The sequence below is a fragment of the Xenopus laevis genome, chromosome 9_10S, assembly GCF_017654675.1.
Source record: "Xenopus laevis strain J_2021 chromosome 9_10S, Xenopus_laevis_v10.1, whole genome shotgun sequence".
Lineage (NCBI taxonomy): Eukaryota > Metazoa > Chordata > Amphibia > Anura > Pipidae > Xenopus > Xenopus laevis.
Window position 1 is genome coordinate 31,564,516 of NC_054388.1, and position 24,553 is coordinate 31,589,068.

The 24,553-nt window shown below is 40.4% G+C and overlaps 1 protein-coding gene across 1 annotated transcript in view; it reads left to right on the forward strand.

Annotated features, from left to right (window-relative positions):
- Nucleotides 1-24,553, forward strand: part of cdh22.S (cadherin 22 S homeolog) — a 105,493-nt gene that overhangs the window by 77,003 nt on the left and 3,937 nt on the right. The window contains exons 6-11 of the mRNA XM_041578395.1: nucleotides 2,213-2,400; nucleotides 12,754-13,007; nucleotides 13,273-13,406; nucleotides 13,534-13,655; nucleotides 22,100-22,217; nucleotides 23,563-23,814. Of these exons, the coding sequence (XP_041434329.1) occupies nucleotides 2,213-2,400; nucleotides 12,754-13,007; nucleotides 13,273-13,406; nucleotides 13,534-13,655; nucleotides 22,100-22,217; nucleotides 23,563-23,814 (1,068 nt within the window). The remainder of the gene's footprint in view (nucleotides 1-2,212; nucleotides 2,401-12,753; nucleotides 13,008-13,272; nucleotides 13,407-13,533; nucleotides 13,656-22,099; nucleotides 22,218-23,562; nucleotides 23,815-24,553) is intronic.

Consider the following 24,553-nt stretch of genomic DNA (forward strand, 5'->3'; position numbering starts at 1 on the left):
CCAGTGCTGCCCTCTCTCATCCAATATGCTTATCACAGGGGTCCAGATCTAAATTGCACTCTCTGCACTCAAACAGCTGAAGTTTTTAGTAAAAAAATAAATAAATGTCACTATATGTCAGTAATTCTTCTCAAGCTAGACTTTATTGTACTGTCACCTTATTTATGTATTTAGTCATTATAAAAATTATTCTAGTGAGAGAAATATTTCAAATTGTCATTTTTATAAATTTCTGGAAAACTTTCTATAACTGTTCTAGAATATGACTTTCTATAAAGAAGAAAGAGAGTATTTTCCCCCCATTTTATATTAGAAATACACATTAGAGTAAATGCAGAACATATTCCAGATTTGACCTAACAGCAAATCAATTATACCTGTGCGGATCATACTTTAAGCACCACAGAACCTATAATTTGGATTTATGTGAAAATGTTAATTTTTACAAATGCATATGCAAAGCTTTACGAAACTTTTTATAACCACGGATCTATGTTGTGAATCAGACTTCCTGTCTATTAGGTAATATTTTGTTAGTTATCTTGGTTATTTAGGTGGGATTCTGAGATTTTGTACATACGCATGTGTAACCCATTTTTGGCCACCCCCCTGGTGCCAAGGTTGTACATCACATATTCCTTACCAAAGCAGGTCCTGAGTCCCCTTTACTAAGTGAAAAGTACTGGGAACTCCTCTCTGGCAGTGCCTCTACCTAATGGGATCTGGGAATACACCTAAAGATGGTCCCATTAGAAAAACATTCAAATACACAAAGTACTGTATAACAAATAACTTTATGTAACATCAAAGGCAAAGTAAAACACATTTTCATTACCCATTTCATTGGGAATATATGCAGTCCAAGGTCCTAGCCCTCCATGCCAGGCAAAGTCCCCTAACTCCTTTGGTAGACAAGAGTCTTAATTCCCTTTCTGCAAAGAGTACATTGTTCCCAGGTAGCGTTACCTGCCCCAGTACTTTTCCCAACCGGACAAAGTGCTGCTCCCATGTGTCAGGCACACAAAAAGCCTGGGTCACAAATGGAAGACATCCTGGATCCTCTCTTTCCCTCTACCCTCCCCAGGCAGACTCACCCAGGGGCTCACACAGAGCTGGAGCAGGCATCCACAGTGATAACATCCTTTATCCAAGCACCTTGTCCTTACAGGTCCCTACACATGTATGCAGAAATATGCACTGAAGGTCTTGTATACTTTTTGCAGGGCAGGGTGCAAAATGCAAAAAACAGGGTGCTTTGGTATTGTCAAAGAAATCCTCTTAAGCTTATGAAATCCTTCTTAAGCACGAGAGCAAACCCATCAAAGCACAGTGATGTGATGGGCTAACTTACTGTGTATCTGAGAGGTTTGAGAAGAATAGGCCGGGGGCTAGGCTTAGGGGGCAATGAGTCATATAATTTAGGCGGGGGTCCCCAACTTATTTTTTACCATGAGTCACATATAAAATTTAAAATGAGACAAGGAGCATTGAGGGGATGAATTATTTCCAGGGGGTGCCAAATAAGGGGCATGCTTGGCTATTTGGTAGCCGCTATTTTGTGGACAGGCAGCCTACAAGAGGCTTTGTTCAGCAGTATACATGGTTTTTATGCAACCAAAACTCCAAGCCAAGAATTTAAAAATAAGCACTCGGAGCAACATCCATGGGGTTGGTGAGTAACATATTGCTTACGAGTCACAGGTTGGGTTTCATAAAGGTTCTCAAGCTTACTCTGCTTCTTGTCAACTTGTAGGGTGAACAGGCATTATGGGGGGGCAGCTTTTGTTGTTCTAAAGGTGGAATGGTGGGACTCGTCAGGAGTTCTTGCTTGAATTTAAGGGGTTTCTTCTTTCCTTTAAAAAGCTGACAAGTTTTGTTTTGTTTAGAACAATCTATATTCTTTATTGGCATTATACAGTGTTAATAAATCAAATATGTGGACTTTTCGTCCAAATAGTTGTAGTCTGTGTATATTTGGATACAGAGTAGGGGAACAGGGCATTGAGCTCTACTCAAGTCAAGTTTTGCACATGTTGTACATTATGGATGTTTTATTGAAGGATGAAGGGGCAGTATATAATGTTAGTGAGGGTAGGAGCTCTTTGACTCATTTATATGCATATATACTTGCATCAGGTGTGTGTGTATTGGGATTGGGTTAAATTTTAGAGTATCCTGGATAATTTCTGGTATCTCTTTGCCTTCTCTCCAGAACTGTACCAGTTTAGCATGGCAGAATCAGCTCCACCAGGTTCAGTGATTGGCCGAGTTAAAGCAGAGGATGCCGACGTTGGTGAAAACACAGATATGTTCTATCAGATACAGCAGCAAGAGATGGGAGCCATATTTAAAGTTACCACAGATTCAGTTACCCAGGAGGCGGTGCTGAGTATTATTAAGGTATCTATGTGGGTAAATCCATACTATATAACAAAGAGTGAAAATGCAGAGCATCAATAAATAGAATGTACTGGTAAAAAACTGCTCCGATTTGTCACAGTTGCCACTGAAGCCAATGCGAGCAGTGGGAACCGATCCCAGTTGTTTCTCTGCCTCGGTTGTTCAACCACAGAGAAACACTACATGTGACTCTAGCCTTAAAGCAGAACTAAACCCTAAAAATGAGTGGTTAAAAATGACATTTTATATACTAAACTTATTGCACCAGCCTAAAGTGTCAACTTGTCACAGGGGGTCACCATCTTGGAAAGTGACTGTGACACTCACATGCTCAGTGGGCTCTGAGCAGCTGCTGAGAAGCTAAGCTTAGGGGTCGACGCAAATTATCAAGCAGTCAAAAAAGCTGATGCTACAGGGCTGATTATTAAATTCTGATGTTAGTTGCACTGGTTTCTGCAGTAATTATCTGTATTAATTACTAATCAGCCTTATATTGTGACATTTATATTCTATGTGTACTGTATATTATGGGGGCATATTTATCAAGGGTCGAATTTCGAATTGAAAAAACTTCGAAATTCGAATTCAAAAAGACCAACCGAAATGAAGGGTTTTTTTTGGTTGAATAGGTCAGTTTTCAATCTAATAGGTCCGTATTCGGCCGAATTCGAAATGTTCGAATCGAAGGAATAGAGCATTCGATATAATTCGATTTGAAGTTTTTCATTGAGAATGACAGCATTGGGGAAACAAATAGGAAAATGAGGACACTAACCTTAACCCTGATCTCTGTGTCCCAAACTATATGCCAGACGTCTTACTATTATTACATTATTATGTACATTATAACTAAAATTGAATTTAGGATCCTAGCAGAAATTCTAACCATTATATCAACATCAGCAACCTATGTCACCATTGCATAGAAGGGTTTATTTACTCATGTGTAAGTGCTATTTTTTTTACCCCAAATGCAACTTGTACTACTTTTTGTCTGCCTGCTGCTGTCAAATGCAAATCCTTGCAACTCTAGTATGTGGTGAAAATATTTGGTGACTTATAATCTTTGATGAGGAGGAGGACCTGTGGGCACAAGGCACATAGTTACTAGGAGCTATTTACTTATCCTAGTACTTGCACATAAGCAAACTACACAAATATATAACCAGTATATGCTACATTTAGATGTGTTGAATGAGCTTACTGCTTAACAAAGTGGGCCCAGGTGCACACGCCCCAGCCTCTTTTGAAGTTTCCTGGTACTTGCACATAAATGCATTAGCGGGGTGCAAAAGCGCGCCACCTTAGTGCTCACTTACAGCACTCCCACAGCAGTCCCAGGATTGCAAGTCTCTGCACTGAGCACTGGATCAAAATACAGATGCAAACCCCCTCCGCTGCTTTTTAATACATTGACGTTTTACTAATTCAGAATTCCAAACATTCACCTAGAGTTATCCTTATGTTTTCTGCCAGTTCTCTCACTCTTCACAAGCCAGGTAATTTCCACTATCAAACAAATTCTAGTTAATGTAGCTCGAGACCTTTTGAGAATGGTAATAATCCCCGATCAGCATTTACTTGGTTTGCTTTCATGTGCATCTGCTTACAAGAGCATGGGGATTCAGATTTCTGGATTGCTTATTTCAGCTGTAGCCATTTGATATCCCGTAAAAAAAAAAAAAAGAATATTTAATGTGAAAACTCATGAATTACTTAAATATTTTCAGTTTTAACTTTTGAAAGATTGAGATGCAAATTCTTGCCCACATATAGCTGGGACTAGCACCCTGCCCTTGGCTCATTGTGTCATATCCAGTAAAAAGAGTTGGAGAGCAACACAAGCATGCCCTTGTGGATGCCAAATTAGGGCTATGATGAGCTATTTAATTGTCCCTGTATAGACTGGCAGCCTACAGGAGACTCGGTTTGGCAGTACACATGGTTTTTATTCAACCAATAGTTTCCTCAAAGTCAGGAATTCAAAAATAAGCCTCTGCTTTAAAGCCACTGAGAGCAACATCAAAGGGGTTGGTGAGCAGCATGTTGCTCACAAACTGGTTGGGGAATCACTGCTCTAGATGTTACTGAACATCCCAAATTCCCATGACAAACCTAAATTAATCTGGGGGTTCTATGGAGTTATAGTTTGAGTGTGGACACTAGCCCATCTACAGCTCCTCTTGACCATGACATTCTACTTGTTGCTGGCAGCCAACCAATTCATTAGACAGCTACAGAACAGCACAAACTTCTTAGGAAAACTACGGCCAAAGCCAATGTTTGCAAGGCGATACATTCTGAACATATTGTTTCCCAGGGAAACTTTTATTTTATTAATAAAGAAGTCCTACAGCACATCTCATTTTAAAACAAAGGTATTTCACCTTGTAGTGCAGTGAGGTATGTGACTTTTTTGGATATCTGGATCAGTTTGTTGGTCCGAGAATAAATATTCTACTTGAGACGAGTCATGAATCATAAAAAATACACATAAGCACCAGTCTTTGAATCATAAAAAATACACATAAGCACCAGTCTTATATTCATCTGAAGGATATAATACAGAGATTATTACTCGGGGGAAGATCTCCCACAGGAACAAATTGGACAGTTATAAAACCTGATAGCACAGAGGCTTAGATAAAGCGGCTTGGGCAGATGGGATTTGGCAGGCAAGAAGGAAACACAGCCTTCAGGAGACAAACAAAGGGGGACCATGTTATCTGTATCCATGATGAAGATAAATGTGGTAGTTAAGGGCAGACAATCAACATAACAGCAGTATGTAATCAGCCAGTACCTGCAAAAGCAAGGAATATATTCGTATAAGAAATCCCTGGAGACCTTTTCAATGCTACACTTCTAAAGTGAGAACAAAGTCATCCCTTGAGAATAGAAACGAGAAAGAAATCTCCACCTTCTGAATCAGCAAGTGTTCTGTTCTTTAGAATAAGACTTAGACTCAGCTACTTCCACACAGCATTGAAATACGAAGAGAAGTCACCTAAAAGGTGACCCTGAGCACCTGAGGGAGTAGGGCCGTCTCTTGATGCCCCATGATGAATAATCTGGGCGGCATAATTCCCACAAATCCCATGTTTTTCCTAAAGTATTCATCCTTCTCAGGATGCAAGCCAAGGACTCCCACATTTACCATAAAGAACAACAGATGCTATAATTCTAGTAAGCAACAATAGCAAATTTGAAGGGCTCCAAAGCCACTTCAAAATAGTCCAGTTTCTAAAATACTCAAAATATACCAAGAGGGCATTTTGGTATGGTTATTCCAGTCGGAAACCAAATGAAACTTTAATGAGCAGCTATTCACCAGTACCTTTTGGATGTCCATTGCATGACCCATGATATATATATATAAAATAAAATATTCAAATCTTGCACCAGGTCATGTAATACATAGCAACCAATAAGATGTTTGGAATCAAACAGGTGGCTATTAAAGGCTATCTGCTAATTGGTTGTCAATTTACATTATTTGCTTTATTTTTTTTTAATCAAGTGTAAAATCTGCAGCTTTTATTAAGTGACCTTTTTTAGTGAGTAAATAAACTGAACATCATCTTGGAACATAATAATTATTAAGTGACCTTTTTTAGTGAGTAACTAAACTGAACATCATCTTGGAACACAATAATGGGAGGAGCTTTACTTGTGCAGCTAAGTGGTTACAATTTTAAATGGGAATTGAATCTAAAATTCTGTTAAAATAACTCTCTGTTATCAAGAAAACACACTTGGGCCTTCAAATCATATTAAAATACAGGTCTATTAATAACTTGATTTAAATACCGAATTGATTAAAAAAAAGCAAATAATGTAAATGGGCAATTAAAACAATACGAGAAATAAGAGATCACTTGTGGGATCAAAGAGCTTTGCATTAAGTAGATGAAAAGGGTATAAATGTCTTTAATGAAAGTAAAATCAGCCATAATTAAATCAGTGCAGAAGATAAAGAGCCTCCCAAAAGATATATATGTGCAATGAAAGAAAAAGGATGAATTATGAGAAGCTTCTTGTTTGCTGAAGAGAATCTCTTATTCAGAAACTGGATATCCAGAAATCCCAATAAATTGAAAGCCGTCTCCCATAGAGTCAATTTTAAGCAAAGAATGTCTTAATGACTCCTTATTACTCTGTAATAATAAGTACTTGGTTGTAACGAAGCAGCATAACTCCATGTTGGTAGCAAACAAACCCTCTTGTGTTTATTTAATGTTTAAATGTTTTAGGAAACTATGGGGGAAATTAGCAAGTGCAAGTAAAGCGAATCTGGAATAAGAAATATTTTTGCAGTTGAACTTGATGATAAGATGGTTCCTATGGTGGCAGTGCGGTTAATAAGATTTTTTTTATTTATAAAATCACTTTACATTAAATAATCAAACATATAAACAGTTCATAATTCATGAAATAAAACAAAAAAAAAAACCAAAATCCCATAAACACACCCATATACTCTCCAGCCCTCTGTCAATCTGGCCTTACAATTGAAATGATAGAAAGTTGCCAAAGTCCTGCTTCTGTCTATACAGCCTTAGTTCCACCACCACCAACCCAAACTAACATCCCCAGAAAAGTCAGTGTGGTTAATAGGGACTGCAGCTGTGGGGACTGCGGCTGTGGTATAGCAGGTATAGTAGGGAGCAATGCTGCATTTAGTAGTGGGATAATAGTCTCTGTTAAGGGACTGTGGCTGTGGGATACACAACTTTTGTTACTGGGCAATTCACCAAAAATTGTTCCTGAGTCTCCGCTGTAGGACAGCCCCACGGACACTCCCTGTTGGTATGGTTAAGATAGCATAAATTTCCCTGGACAAAAAGTCTTCCCTGAAGGGCAAGCCAGCTGATATCAAAGTACTGGAATTTGTTTCTCATTAAGCCACTGAAGGCTCTGGGACAGAACATCGCCGTACAATCCTTCAAAGATAGAGGAGCAGCAAAATAAGTCTCAAGGACCTCCAATAAATCTGCTTTCTATTGGTCGACCTGAGTTGTTTCAAAGTAACATTCCACTTCCTCAGCAACTTCAGTCCCAGCTCAAGATGTGGTGGGAGAATACCATGTACCCAGACTTCCTTCACGCTACCGCCTTGTACCCAATCTCCCACCAAGGGCAATGACACAACACTCCCACGGGGAATCAGTTCTTTGGCCCAAATTCCCAAAATTAAATTTCAGGAAAATTGAGCCAAAGAAAGCCACTGGATACAAAATGCCCAAACTACCCGCCGTCCTCTGTAGGTAAGTAATACCCATTCAAACGGGATTTAGCCTATTCCCCCAGATCAACATGCTGTGGATTTGAATTCCTGAAGAGGAAAATCAGGCAATTTGTCTAATGACCAAAAAGCTTCTGATCTATCCATGTTGAAAAGAGACCCAGAGGCCTCTGAGTAGGTTCTCATGGTCTTAATCCGCTTTCTCACATACCCTGGACATGAGATCATCACTGTGACATCATCCGCGCAGGTTACTGATCTAAGATACTGGCCACGAGCCACAAGGACACCCTTCAAACCACTCATCTGCAATCTCCTAAGAAAGGGATAGATCGCAAACACATACAGAAGAGGGCTCAAAGGGCACCCGTGTCTCACCCCAGCCCCCAACCTTAAAATATTCGCCACGCCATCCAGTGATTAGTGGGAAGCTGACATCCGCTTAATAAAAAACAGAAAGCCATCTGATAAATTGTCCCGGGATGCCATACTTTGCAAAAGTTGCCCACAGGTACTTATGATCCACTCGATCAAAGGCCTTAGCCTGGTCCAAAGAAAGAAAGTAGCACCCAATGTTCTGAGCTTGGCATCATTTTTGGGCCTCTCTTATAGTAAGGACTGCCCGAAAAATGATCTGCCCTTTCACCGTGCAGAATTGGACAGATGACAATAAAGTGGCTAAAAACAATAGCAATCTAGCAAAAAGTATCCTTGCGAGAAGCTTCCTATCAGTATTAAGAAGGGCAATAGGCCTCCAGTTCTCAACTTGCTTTGGATCCTTCCCTTTACATAGCAAGATCAAAGAGGATGCTCTCATAGAGGCTGTCTCTAAAGACCTCCACGAGAATTGGAGCCAGCTGATCTTTATAAAATTAAGCCATCTGGACCTGAAGATTTTATTTTTAGCTAAGCCATCAATAGCAGCTTTGACTTCATCCTCTCTGAGCCACTAAATGTCCAAAATCCAATTGGGTCACATCAGGCCCTGGAGTTGCCTCCAGGAAAGCTGAAATATTTTCCCCATCCAAAGCCTTAGCCTTAAAGAGATCAGAATAGTAGTCCTTCACAATCCAAAGGATTCCCTCCTTGGAGACCTGCAAGTTACCATTGGGATCAGTCAGGCCAGAAATCAACTTACACCCAAAATTCTTCTGGCAGTTAAGGATCCGGAGAGTGAAAACTCCCAAAATCCCTTTCCTGCAAGAGAGATTTTCAGCGACTATACTGACATTCTTTTATTTGGGCTTTGACCCCTCCTCCCCATCCAAAATGCAAGATTCCAGCTTACTTACGAGTGATAGATACTTTTTATATGTTACCCTCCCTACGTACAGATAGTCTACGGAAGAAAGTCTTAAAGGAGCACTTGGCATCCTCCCACCAAAGCGACAGAGTCATAAAAATCAACTCTGTTGAGCTCATGCTAAAGAAGTGCTTCAAAAGATTGTACCACTGACACACCCACCATTGAGTCTTTACTTAGTCGCCATAGACCTTTGCTGGAACAGAGGAGGCTCCCTACACAAAGGAGAGTACCAGATGGTCAGAATACTCTACTCCAGTTTCTTTTCAGCAAACTCCTCTTATGCTCCAACAAAGGCCATGTCCAGACGACTACTTCTCCCTGCACACCTGTAGGTATGTGCTGCCTTTCGACTGCCCTGAGTGGAAACATCAACCAGACTTGCCTGCTGTATCATCTGATTTAAATAATATCCTTCAGATCTTCTAGGATTCCCTATGCAATTCTCAGGCCTATGTACCTGGTTAAAGGCACCAGCCAAGACAACTGGGAGCGATGTATGCAGGAAAGGTCTTATCGTGGCCAGCAGAGCCCGCCTACCTGCCACAGACTGTGGCCCATAGATATTAATGAGATGAATACGTCTCCCACCCACAGTTACATCTAGTGGGTTTTACAAAGGGACTAAGTTTTACCTGCAACTTACTAGCTGCTTTCAAAGTAAAACTCCCAAACTTGGCTGCCCTTTTATTAGACACAAGTGGGATCACCTGACTATAGCTGGGAGGGACAATATATGGACAAACAATCCCTGTGTTGTTTAAAGGGTAAGGCATTTTTTAGTAGCAGTATGCACAAAATGTCTCTGTCTTAAATATATTGATAATGGGTTGAGTGCAGAGGACCTCTTGTAGTTGACTATATGTATTTTGTGGTCACACCCTCATTGCACCCCCGCCTAATGGTTTTAAAAAATAGTGGTGAGCACAACTTTCCCTTGTTTGTTATAGTTATACAGGAGCAGTGACCAGCTCCATGTTGTAGCTCCCACCCCTCCCAGCTATAGTCAGGTGATCCCACTGGTGTCTAATAAAAGGGCAGCCAAGTTTGGGAGTTTTACTTTGAAAGCAGCTAGTAAGTTGCAGGTAAAACTTAGTCCCTATGTAAAATGTATAATTAAGCAATTGAATTCTTAATGAATCAGATAAAATTGAGCATAGGACTGGCCAGATATGGGATGACTTTGACGTCGTTGGCCAGCTTAAATATATTGCAATATATGGACAAACAATCCCTGTGTTGTTTAAAGGGTAAGGCATTTTTTAGTAGCAGTATGCACAAAATGTCTCTGTCTTAAATATATTGATAATGGGTTGAGTGCAGAGGACCTCTTGTAGTTGACTTCCTGTGGGACTGCATCATTTTTCATCACAATGGTAATGTTTTTTGTCTCAGGCTTAGTCATGGGTATAACAAATAAATCCTCCCAATTCTTGTGTCCTACTCTTTTTGTGTATATTGTAAACTCTCCAAAAGTGATCTAGGTAATTTAAAGGTGATGTCAAAATCTTCTTCTGACTGGGATATCACTGCAGAGAGGTCACTCGGGGAGAATCCCATGCCATCTAAAAGGACAGATCTAACAAGTAACCTCCTAGGGGGCACATTCTTCTTTTCTCCATCCCACTTAATCTATACCCAGTTTTTCCTTCTAAAAGCTCATTATCAGAGGAAATATCTGGCACAGGGAAAAGTCTCCTTCTCTCCCAAAAATTTGTAGAAGTCTCCCCTGTTTTCTCACTCCCACCCATATGGATGGACTGTACCTCTACTCTCTTCTTTCCAGCTGAATCAGGAGTCGGCATTTTAGTGTCAGATTTTAAAGACAACTTTTCCTCCTGCTTCAGCAATGGGAGCTCAGCTTTCACAGTTTGTAACACACACTGAGGCTCATTTATCAACACTGGGCAAATTTGCCCATGGGCTGTTACATATAACAACAGTGATTAGCTTTTTGAAGCCAGCTGCAAGTAGAACAATGATAGCAGCAATTGCATTGGTTGCTATGGGTTACTGCCCATGGGCAAATGTGCCCAGTGTTGATAAATGACCCCCACTGTTGTTTCTCTTCACCTTGATTTTCTGCCTGCTCATTTCTCTCAGTCCTTTCCTTTTGCTGAAGGGTTTTTTTCCTGATTCCCCCTTACCTCAGGTGAGAGACCAGGGTTTTCCACTTCAAATACAGCAGTTTCTCCCTGTGGGATACCATGGCGAGCTTCCACCTGGTAATCCTGTGCTGTTTGAGCATTTTTTTGCCTCATTTTCTTTGCCTCAGAAATAGTTTTCCAGCTGTACATCGTCTTCATCGTTTCCTTTTTTGGATCTTGAAGCTCCTGCAGAGGAAGACCTCAACCTTGGCCTTGCAGAATCCACCCAAGGGCTAGGCCCCAAAGCCTGGGCCTCAGTTTGCCCGGGAGCCCGACCAACCCTAGCAGGGACTGGGCTCACTCCAGCCATTCTCCAGGCTCCTCAAAACTCCCAAATAAATGTCTTTACTCTATAGTAACAGTGTAATAATAGTCTCTGGGAAGGGAGTGTGACTGTGGGATAGCGGGTATAGTAGGGAGAGTTAGTGCCTATAGTAGCAGTGGGATAATAGTCTCTGGAAATGGACTGCAGCTGTGGGATAGCAGGAATAGTATGGAGAGATGGTAACTATAGTAACAGTGGAGAGAATAGTCTCTGGGAAGGGACTATGACTGTGGGATAGCAGGTATAGTAGGGAGAGATAGTGCCTACTAGCACCTGGTGACAAACTGCCTTTATAGTGTGAAGCTCACGAGTCAGCTATGGCACTCAGGCTGATATAACTTACCCATAGTGGCCAGGAAGAAGTAAAGGTGACCATACACAGGCAGATTAAAGCTGTCGATATTGGTCCTTTAGACCGATTCGGCAGCTGTTGCTTATCTGCCCATGTGTGGGGGCTTCCGACCAGTCTCCCCGATCGATATCAGGCCAAATATCTGCCCAATATCAATCAGACAGGTTTGATTTTTCCTGTGATCGAGGACCGCATTGACTAGTTGATGCGGCGCCCATTTCCTTTGTTATAATAGGGCGAAATGATCCGATTAACCTGATATCGCCTTGCCTTTGGTGGGTATATCGGCTTAAGGTCCACTCATTTGGCAAAATATTTGGTGGATCTTATCGTAGATGGCCACCTTAATACTCTTTATCCATACCGCACGTTTCCCATAATGCAATGAATACATTTCCCATGATTTTACACCTAAACAGTTTGTTTGATCTGTTAATTTGTAACGGCTCGATCATAGCAGATATTAGCCTCACTTTGAAAATGTGGCCATGGAAATTTGTATGCGCAGCCACGTTACAAAGAATCCAGAATTCAAGAATTCTTTTATTTTTAGCTCAAACCAGATTAATGTTCAAGCACTGAAGATATTTTGTTTTGTTTTATCCCAAAAGTAATTATGACAAAACTATTAAAGGAATATAAACATTCATCGTGGATATTCTTTAATCTTCTGTTCTCGGAAATATGCAAATTAATTTTAACCTGATTACATCTTGGTAACAAACAGGATTTGTATTTTATTTTTGGTTATCCACAAAAATTCAGAATACATGCTTACCTACAAAAGTGTCTGTATTTACTGAGTATTTCATTTCAACAACAAGGTGAACAAATCAAAGCCAAACAATTGGTTTTGGGGTTTATTTTCCAACTTCTTCTTTTGATATGTGAAGAAGAGACTAAAGGAAACATAGTTTCTGTGAAACATATGTTGTTTTGCTCCCACTTTTTAAAAGTCAATTGTATCTTTCTGTGTTGCAGTCCCTGGATTTTGAGACTCAGAAGGAGCACTCGTTGGTGTTAGAGGCTCAGAATCGATTTGTGGATCCGCGCTTCACAGATCTTGGGACATTTCGTGATCAGGCCATTGTCAAAGTTTCTGTGCTGGATGTAGATGAGCCCCCTAAATTTCATCCCCTGGATGGAATTATTGAGGTGCCAGAAGATGCCCACATTGGGTCTGTAATTGGAGCGATCACAGCCATTGACCCGGACAAAGCTAATAATCCCATAAGGTACTTAAGATAGACTGGGGTATATAAATGTTGAGTCAGGCATATGTATTTTTATATTTTATTAAATAACCTAAAATTCTTATTTTTAAGGGGCTACTGTTGAAATCCTTTGAAATATATGTATTTTCATTTTACTTTTGCTGTGTTTTGCTCTGGCTTCCATGAAGCTATTACTGCCTTTACTTGCCTAAGTTCCCTATGTTTCAGCTTGTTGAAGCCTGGCTATCTTCTCACCCTTTTCTTCCCCTGAACCCACCTACTTTAGCTATACACTGAACAGGACTTCTGATGATGGCATTTTTGAAATTGATGTTGAGTCTGGTGAAATCAGGATCACTAAAGCTTTAGATCGAGAAACCTCAGGGTGGCACAATCTGACTGTTCAGGCACATGAAACAGGTAGGTTGGAAGGTGAAGGTCCATGCGACAGGAATGTACTAGGGTGGCAAGTCAGATATACTTCTACACATCCATAAATATCTTATATGGACCATTTTGGATAACATAAATCCCATTCCTCCAACAGAAGATCCACTAAAAGTATCATTTCTGTCTCTGCGGATTCGAATCCTGGATGTGAATGATAACCCCCCTGAGTTAGCTACGCCACATGAATCATCTGTGTGTGAGGATGCTCTCCCAGGCCAGGTAAGAGCCAATTACTCTTGTTGGGCCCACCAGCACAAGATTCCCCTTATGAGCACAATCTACAGCACCGCAAGATTTTGTCATTCAAAAGAATAAACATTTTCTTCAGATGACTTACCTTCCTAACTAATTCTCAAAAAGCAAGACATACACATGGAGCACAAGTCTCATAACCAAGATACATCAGTTTAAGAGGATAACACAATATAAACAGAATATATACTGTATTGCATATATATATATATATATATATATATATATATATATATATATATATATATATATATATATATATATATATATAGCATATCCATGATACCAGCACTCACAGGATTTGTTTAAGTAGGCAAAAAAGATCAAAATGATGAATAAAGTGCAAGGTTTATTTAAGCCGATGTTTCGGTTCCACACAGGAACCTTTCTCAAGGACAAACAGTGAATGCAAGGAAATGACAGTTTAAATTCAAAAAAAGGCACCAAAACTGTTGCTTGTCAACCATAAGCTCCACCCCCATCCCCTAGCTGTCCTTCAGTGAGTCCTGTATGTCAGGGGAGTCCATGCAACAAGGTGAAAAAAGGTGAAAAAATGCAAAAATAGAGAGTAAAGATAAAAATAAAAATTGGTGAGTGGAGAAGGGGAGAACAAAAGGGAAAACATGCTTAGCAGTCATTTACACCGGGTCATTAGGTATGCTGTCCATTTAATAGGCCCATTCAAGCATTTCATCCTAGGGCAACCAAGACACTGGTCTTGCTCTTTAAAAGGGAATCCTGTGTGTGTTGCTTTGCCCTCTGTAGTTGGACCTCCAATAAATGGTAGTCACATCCTCTCTCTAGGAATACTTTTAGCTGTGCATTGGCGGACTGAGGGTCACAATTATTCCTAATGACCCTTACAAACTGGGAATATGGGATACCCCTAATGGTGGCAGGTGGGTGGTTACTAGCCGCATGTAAGATCGAATTACGATCTGTGGGTTTGCGAAATAATCTGGTGCCAAGACCGCCTCCATATTTATAGATATTGAGGTCGAGGAAATCTATTTCATGTTTGTGGTAGTTCAAAGTCAGCTTAATGGGGCTGTCAAGGGCATTAAGTTCCTGGTGGAAGTTCAACAGAGCCTGCTCACTGTCTGTCCAGATGATAAATAGGTCGACAATGTAGTAAAAGTACACCAGAATCGACTGTCCCACCTGTGGTGTTATATGTGTAGTTTCAAATGCTAACATACATATATCGGCATACGACGGTGCAAGCGCATTGCCCATGGCTGTGCCAGAAGTTTGTGAATAGAAAGAGTTCTCAAAACGGAAGAAGTTCCGTGTGAGTATGAGTTCCAAGAGTTGTAGCAGATATTGACATGTGTGTGGCCCTCTGTGTTGTTAGTTAGGACAGACCTGCAGGCCTCAATGCCATCGCTATGGGGAATGACAGTGTATAGGCTTTTTACGTCCATTGTGACGAGGATACTGTTGGTGGGGATATTGCCCAAATCACATAGTTTTTTGATAACATGTGTAGAGTCCTGTGTGTATGATGGCATGGAGATCACGTGGGGTTGTAGGTGATGATCTATATATGTGGATGCTGGTTGATACAATGAGCCTACGGCTGAAATTATGGGTCTACCGGGTGGTGCAGATTGAGATTTATGAATCTTGGGTAGAGTATAGATGATCGAAGTGCGTGGGTGCTCCGTGGTCATGTAGTTTAATGTGTTTGCATCTATCCAACCCGCCTGGTGTCCCATTGTAAGAAAATCATCCAGTTCTTTTTGTATTTGTGTGTTGGGTCCCCGGTGAGAGGTTGGTATGTCACAGGATCAGCTAGTCATGTCAGTATCTAGTTTCGGTAACAAGTGTAATCTAGTAGGACAATAGAGCCTTCTTTGTCATCTGATCTGATGACCAGGTTTTTACCGTCCCTCAGGGTGCCAATAGTGTCCCTTTCCCCTTGTGAGAGATTAGAAGCCGGGCGGCTGTGCTGTTTACTGGAGGAAGCCTCCATATTCAAAACCTTACTGAACGTGCGGATGGCCGCAGGTGCATTTGGAAGGTCAAAGGTGCTTTTACCTCTGAAGGGTGGTATATCTTTTACAGGAGAGTCTCTGAAGTGCTCTTTAAGTTTTAATTTCCTTTGAAACCTATGTATGTCTATTAGGAGATCGAAGGTGTCAGGTTTGTGTTGTGGGATATATGATAATCTTTTGTTTAGTAAGGAGATTTCCCCGGGGGTGAGCACATGTTGGCTCAGATTAAATATTACAGTCTCCTGGCCCTGGGCGGTTTGCCTCTTTAATTTCCTCCCCCCACTCTGATGTGCGCTCACCTTCTTTTCTCTTTCCCGGATCCTTCTTGGATCGTGTGGCCACACCTAAAAAGGGATCTGTACCCTTGGGGTCCACTCCTGAGTCAAAATTAGTGGATTGATCAGAGCTATCTATGGTTTGGAGAGATTTGGGAAGTCGTTTTCTTCGGAGAAAGGAGCCCCTGCCAGTGTGTGGTACTTACTCCACCTACTAACCCGGCCGGGGTACTGCTAATTAACCAAGCAAAACCAAAAGGGGTATTTAGATGGGTGCAATACTATATGTCCAGCTCACGACTTATGTGCCATTATGAAGGGGAGAACCTAAATTACCTGTTCCAGTGGTCACGGCCGCCTTGTCACCCGCAGAACAAACAGCTCCTGCTGATGCATGTGGGGAGGGACACTTGTAGTGTCACTATGTGTGTGTCACAAGTACGGGTCCGCGGTGTGTAGCCGGGAGAAGATTTGTGCATGAATAGCCGACGTGACGTTTCGGTCCATGCAACGACCTTGGTGGCTGCTGCTGGCTCAGGTACATGGGGCAATATGGTCGCTACTGGCACAAGTTCACAGATGTTTTGGGCAATATGATGGATTTTTGGCTGCTGCTGGCACAAGTACAAATTAAGGGTAATATGATGGATTTGTTTGGCTGCCACTGGCATAGGTACACATTGGGTGTAACAATATGATGAATGTTTTGGCTTTTGCTAGCACAGGTACAGCTTGGGGGCTATCTGAGGGATTGACTGCCATTGGCACAGGTACAAATAGGGGCAATATGATAGGGGCAATATGATAGGTGCTGGCACAGGTAAATGGGGCAACATGATGGCTGCTGGCACAGGAACAGGGGGCAATATGAATGGTAAGCTGGTAAATGGTAACGCAGGACCGGGTGGGGGGCACTGATTGAAGCCCTTGCCTAAGGTGCCAAAATACCTTTCACCTGACGAAGGGGCACGCCCCCGAAACGTTGTGCATTGTTTGACTGAATAAACACGTAGGGGTTTACCCCTTTGCAATTGCTATTGAGTGCCAGGACTCCCTATATTGTCTATACAGAAGTGTGGGGATTGCCGTATCCCCCAAGGACTGGGCACCTAGCAGGATTAACGAAGGAGGGCCGGTGAGTGCAAGCGGATATTGTGTTGTGTCAAAATACCTTGAACCATCCCTGTTTAGCAACGAGAAGTTGTACAGAAAACTATTAGCCATGATTTGGAGAGGGCCCTAAAACATTTTGGTGTGGGCTAACTTCTTGTTATAAAGCTGTATAGACAACAGATCGGTATACAGCAAAGGCATCAAAACAGACCTGTGCTTTTGTGGGAATATTACATAGTTACAGGGAAACCATTGGCGAAATGTGATATGTTTTGTTAGCACAAAAAAATGTTGCACAGACCATTGAAAATGTTAGCAACCATATTTGCGTCCTTTTTGACCAATTACAGACCTCAACGACTTCCATGCAAAGTTTGCGGCCAAATGGCTTTTGCAAACATTTGCAGTGTATGTAATAAATTTCCCCAATTGCAAAACATATCTTGTGACAAAATATTTATCAGAATTCCAGAGCCGGTTTTAACGCTAACTTTTTCTTAACGATGTAATATTTGCTACATTGCGAGCAGCGCTAAACATTTGCAAAAATGCCACTTTAAATAACACTTGCAATTTATAATTACATTCCCCCTTATAGCTATAATGTGTTATATTTCATTTATTTTGAAAATTCTATCCCTGTGTTCTGCAACTCTTCAGAATGGGATTTAAAGGGAGAATATAGCTGCCCTATATTTTTTAATCTCCTAATAGAACCTCTAAAGTCCCTGTCCTTGTTACGAATAAACAGTAGGCATGTTCTAATGGTAACCGCTCACCACCATTCTGTTCCCCAAGGGGAAACACATACTGCAGTTGCCTGTCAGGTCTGTCAAGTTGCTGGTTGCCCACCCCATGATGGGTATTTCATGGGATCTTGCGATGCAAAGTGCTGATCGGAAAGCAGAAGCAGTGGAACAAATCAACAAAAGCTTGTTACCCCCAAACTGCTGGTTATGTTTATAAACAATGAAATTGCTGAAACCAAAATGTTAAATTTAATTTTAACTACAGAGCAAAACATATGTGCCCATCAAGTTTGACATTTTTTATGCAATCAGACCTGCCTAAACTGCTTGTTGATCCAAAGGAAGGAAAACAAAACCCTTCTGATTTCCTATCCATATTGTCCCAGAGGGGGGAAATACCTGCCTCCATGAAGGCAATTCATCAATTTCATTTTAAGAATTAATTAGAGTAACTTTTTATTTTATCACTTGCTGAAAGGAACTTCATATGTAATACTCACATTCCATGAATCTACACTCCTTTTAATTCAGGACAATACCTTGCTGGCCCTTCCTGCTTGCAGGGCAATGCTACATAATTCATTCATTATTTAAAAACACTTTCATTTTTTGATGTTACTGCTTCTTTAAGAATATACAAAATTTTCAGAAATTTTTGGATTTTAGTAAATAGCCCCCTAAAAGTATAACTACCAATACAATACTTATTTTCTTCTTAACGATAAATATAATATTAATTTTATGTGAACTTTTGCTTCACAGAACATTCACCTTGCAGCCTTACAACCAAATCTATGGAGTATATACCCATTTTTTTCAACTTTATTTTTTAGTTTCAGTGAAATGAATGCTGTCTCTAGTATAATCTAGCATGGATTCTCAGTTTTATAGAGAGGGTGTTTTTTTTTCTGGATAATGGTACCACATTAGCAATTCCCCTGTTTTTCAGAATCATGCTGGACCTCAAGGAACTCTGGAAAATGAAGTACATTTTGGTGTTACTAGTGACTTAAATACTCAGATATCAGAGTTTTCATTAATATTCCCCCCACCCCAAATGCCCGTGGGCACTGTTCTTTCAGTCATACCTTAAATGAGCCCTGTTGGAATGTTACTTGTATCCCATAGCAGCACAATGCACACACTTAGGGGCAGATTTATCAAAGGTCCAATTTATGTGAAATGTATTTTACTTTAATAAGTTCAAATGTACTCACAACTCGAATGGGAGGTAATTTATGAAACATTTGCCTAAAATACGATCGAATGAGAACAACCTGAAAATTCAATTTGTATTCGGATCGAAACTAAAAATCGAATTTTCCTCCAAAAACAACTTGAATGTCAGAAAGGCAATTAACATCTTCAAATGGGTCAATGGACCTCTGCCTTTGACTTGTAAATGAATTCGGGAGGTTTTAGGTGGCGAATATTTGAATTAGAACTGTTTCCATGGTCGAGGTTTGATACATCTCACATTCGAATTTACATTCGAGTTGGTGCTTTTAAATTAGAATTTGTAAGTTTTAACACACAAACAAAATTAGAAAATTTTAAATCTGCCATTTAATTTGACATAGAGAAAGCAGGTTACACTGAAGTTTAAAAAAAAAAAAATTAAATAACAGCGACTAAGACTTTGGCTGCTGTGTGTGGGAAGCTGTACAGCGGCCCTATGCCTTCATACAAATAAAAAATAATAATTTTACTGGGCCTTTGTTGTCCTTAAATAAATTGTTGAAATCAGATAAAATAGATTTATAATACTGCACCTAATATATAGCTAGTAACAGGTTTGGGAAGGGCGGTTCATGGTTTAAATTAAGATGAAGCTATAAATGGAGAGGGAGGAGGGATAGTGTCAGGAAGGCCAACAATTTAAATGAGCAATGGTTAATCTTCAATGTCTTAAACAGCAGAGGAGGAGAAGCAAAAGTGTTCATCTGATTTAGCTGTAGAAAGTCATTTGTCATTTTAGTAATGGCACTTTCTGTCCAGTGACATTTGCGGCATTTAGATTAGTGATGATTGAGTAGATTACTATTGGTAAGAACCTGAGGGAGTTGATTATAGGGAAGCCTTTCAAGCTGTTTAGAGCAAAGGGGAAAGCTAGGGGATGGATGGGCAATTAAAGGAACAATGAAGGATAAAATCAAGTTCATTTAACTTGAAAGGCCATATTGTGACATTCCCTAATACATCTATAAGATGGCAGAGCAATATATTCAGCCGAGAAATAGATTTCCTTTACATGTCAGGAGTTTTAGGATTAAATGAAAGTGTTGGTGTGTGGCATGGGTTTGCTAGGCACACCTACTTAGTAGAGGCTAGATGAGGCTTTTGCCATCTGGGTATGTTGCTTGTTATCTAGAGGTCTATATGAGAAGTGGGGTGACAATCACTGTATTACATTTACACATGCAAACTGTGGGACTAGCACCCCTAATAGGAATTACTGCATGATAGTGGCTGAAGGACCCAGACAGAAAACCAGTTAGGGTGTGATTAGGCCTATTTGCACTATTCGATAATCCTAAAAGTCCAGCTTGAAACTTGATTCAGACAAGATTTGAAATGAACTCTGATATGGAATCATGGCTGCAGTCAGTGGGCTTGAGGTGGAGAGGTCACTGGGATTTCTCCTGGTATCCTGTTGTCCCAGTATGACCTTGTGCCCATTAACTATCACTCCTGTGTATACTTGCATATGTGCCTTCTTTCACTTAGGTATTCTCCATATATATCAATACACCATATACCATAAGAATTTTCAAGTACCTACTCATTTGTCCCTACTCCTCTCTGGCCTAGTGATAACTTCTGCCTCCAACACTCACTATTCTTCCTAGTTTACCCGTGTTCAATATTCAATAGAAACCACTTAGATATTTGATTTTAATCAGATGTCTAGTAAAATAGTACCTGTTGGTTGGTTTCCATGGGTTACTGCACCTGAGGAAACCTGGTGTCTTTTATTACACAGCCCTAACAGTCATTTTTATATTTGTTATTATTTAAAGTCTTGTTTCTGCATGCATGTGTCCAGTCACTTCTCAACAAAACCTAATCCAGTCTATGGGGCAGATTTACTAAAAGGCGAATTGTCGCCAGCAACCACGTTGCACACTTCGCACCACTTCGTCAGATGCAAATTTCATTACGACTAAGCTAATTCACTAAAATGCAAAATTGCATCCTGGGTGCCGAATGCTGCCAACTTTTCGCTAGCGATACTTCTTCAGTGCGAGTGTTTCATAGCGGAGATTCGATATCGTTCATTTATGCCTAGCGAAAAGTCGCTAGTGATCTTACACTTAGGTCAATTTGAATAGGGTGGGTACATTAAAGTTGTATGAATGTCATGATTAGAGATGTTGGTGCAAATGCTTGAACTGGCGACTTTCTATGTCCAAGGAACCTTAATAAAGACAAAAGAGATCATATAATGCCCTAGACATGAGCCCACTGTATAATGAATGTTCCCTGGCCCTCAAATGTCTGGGGCAAAATGTTAAGCCAAAAAAGTTTGTTAGGACTTTTGCAGGCAATCCTACTTAAAAAAAGGAAAAGTTGCCAGAGTTTTTTTTTAACTTTAATGCATTTTCGGCAGACAGGATATGATGTAAGTGACATAAGATTGAGGAAGATCTAGATTCATTTTAGCAGTTCGCCTGGTCTGAGGTGGCGAAGTCAAATCTGGTGAAAGAGGTAACATTCAATAAAATCTGCACTTTAGTGAATTTGCGGAGCAACAACCATTTGCCTGAACGAAAAGTCACCTGGCGATAGAGTGAGAACGAACGTTAGCAACGGTCACTTTCGCTAGCGAATTGTCTGCGGCTGTTAGGGAAATGACAATGTTTCTACCGATTGGATTTCTGGCAAATTGTCGATAGGGACAGCCACTTGGCCTGTTAGTGAATCTGCCCCTATGAGTAAGTGTCCTATCAGAATCTCTAATAAAATGCATGTGCCCTGCCCCTATCACAAAATGCATGAGGCTTTTTAACATGTCCTAATAAACAGATTTAATTGTTTACAACTACTTATTTATCATCTTATTGAGTTGCTTAAATCATTTCTTATATGACAGTACTCTTTCTTTGAAAACCAGCAATTTCTGGTAATTGTTTTTCTTAGTGTGTGTGACCCCAGTACTCTCTGCTGGGTGGTTACTTTTATTACCTGTAGAATAAACATAATAAAGGAAGCCAACAAAAGACTACACATTTCCCATACGTACATTGAGATAAACATGTTCTTCTGTCCTATTGCAGCTCATTCAGACTATTAGTGTGGTGGATCGAGATGAGCCAATGGGGGGACATCGATTTTACTTTAGACTTGCGCCTGAGTCTACTGCAGAGCATCACTTCACTCTGCTAAATGTCAAAGGTGAGCCGTCTGTCTGTCATAGCCACACTTGCATCCTCCATTCTGACAACCAATTATCTAGTAGCATGCTACTTAAAGGATTGTTCACCTCCCAAACACTTATTTTCGGTTCAGTTGTTTCAGATTGTTTACCATAAACAGACTTTTTTCAATTGCTTTCCATCTTATTAGGTTTTTTTAGGTTTGTGGAATATTAGAAACTATTGCATCAATTCTAACAGCTGCCTTTAATGAAACTAAATGTATAAATTTAGAAAAGTTAAAGGGTCGGCGACCCCCCCTCCCCGAGCTGCTTTAAAATGTGAAGAATTAAACTTACACTGCAATATTAGAAAAATGGTCACACATAGAAAATAGATAGTAATTAGAAAAAGTCTTTATTTCTGGTGAACAAAATGAAACCAACTGGAGGTGAACAAAATGAAACCAACTTTATGGAAAAAAGTCGTTGAAGGTGAACAACCCCTTTAATAGTCATGATGAAAACATGGTGGCAAAGTCAACCACCAATTATTGTAATCTACCACCCACAAATGTAACATTACCATTTTATAGGTCCCACAAATGATTCCCCTTGACAGGCCTACCCCTTTGATGGGCATCACATCACTGCCTTGAAAAACAATATTTGTTTTGTCACAAGAATCTCACTAACATTTTACCGAATTCTTTGCAGGCCAGGAACCTCTGACTTTATCAAACAGCCCTTATCATCTGTTTTTGATATTCATATAGCATATCCTAATCCTAGCAATATACAATCCAAATGTCCACCCCCTTCATTAGTTCCTTCATTTGAACACATCCCCTTGCCATTTCATTATGGTGCACACATGTTAAGTCACCACATTCTAAGTTCCAATGCATCCAAAGATTATGGTAAAGAATAGTGCTTTTACCATCAGCTGTAATTGGGCAGGGGAGGCTCTGCTTGTGAATATGCAGCTCCAATCTGCTAAATCTTAATGTTTTTATGCTATAACTTTGAGCCATACTCACCACTGAACCACCCTAACCTTGATTGCTTTTGGGGGAGCACTACCATTTTTTGTATCTGAAAGTTGACATTGGCCTATCTATTAGGGAGGTAGGCATATTTCCATCTGTTTAACTGGAGGCTGGATATGCCCCCCCGACCCCCAAGATATTTATCCCCTTCATTTTAAAATAAATTTCTATATATATTTACAATGAAACAAGAGCTTCTCCAAATCCAGTAGAAGACTAGATGGGCCCCATCGCTCAGCTTATTTCTATATTAAACTCATCATCATTTCATTAACTTTGTTCTGAAATAACAGTGCTCCCATTTCTAAACACAGACTCACTGTACCTCCATCTGCAGATAACACAGCCTCTGTGCATACCCATCAAATGCCGTTTGACAGAAGAGAGCAGGATATGTTCATCCTTCCTATCCTGGTAGTTGACAGTGGGAAACCTGCTCTGAGCAGTACTGGAACTCTCACCATCCGAGTGTGTGGTTGTGACAGCTCTGGAACTGTGCAGTCATGTAATACCACCGCTTATGTGATGACCGGAAGTCTCAGCCCTGGGGCACTCATTGCTGTGCTTGTGTGTGTCCTAATTCTTGTGGGTAAGTTTATTCTCGCAATGTGCAAACACTCCTTTTCAATGCTCTATATGGGATTTTTGCTTATCAATACAATGCACTTGAATCCGATGTAAGCTAAATGTAAAGTTCAATTCATACAGCGCTCACCATTTAAAATACGCTTGAAAGCAGCCCACTCTGAAGAGACTCCACAAAAAATAACAAATAAAGAAGATTGCGGAGTCTTAAGCTGGCCACAGACACAAAGATCCGATCGTACGAATCAATGTACGATCGGACTTTCCCATCTCCCGACTTACTGACCATTCAGATCAAAGTCTTACCATTCCGACCAAATAAAGTAGTTAAAGAACAGATCAGCCGATGTTCTGCCCCTGACAGCAATCATACGATAGACAAAGCTAGTCTCCCACTGAAAATCTACGATCGGCAATACACGCAGAGATGTTATTGGCAGCCGACAGAAATTTTCTAACCTGTCCGATCGACCAAACGATCGATCTCCGCCGGACGAAAAATGTCGGGACTCTCCACACACGTTCCGAAAATCGTACGAATCCTCGATTCGTACAATGAGATCTTTGCGTCTATGGCCAGCTTTACCCAATCAGCACTGTGGGTAAGTTTAAACATGACTTAGCTTACCTTCAGTACTGATTATTGGAGCATTGTTGGCCCTTTGTTTACATACTATGTTATATTTTATATTATGACTACTAAAAGACTGTTCACTGTGGACCTATTTGTTCAACTGTCAGAT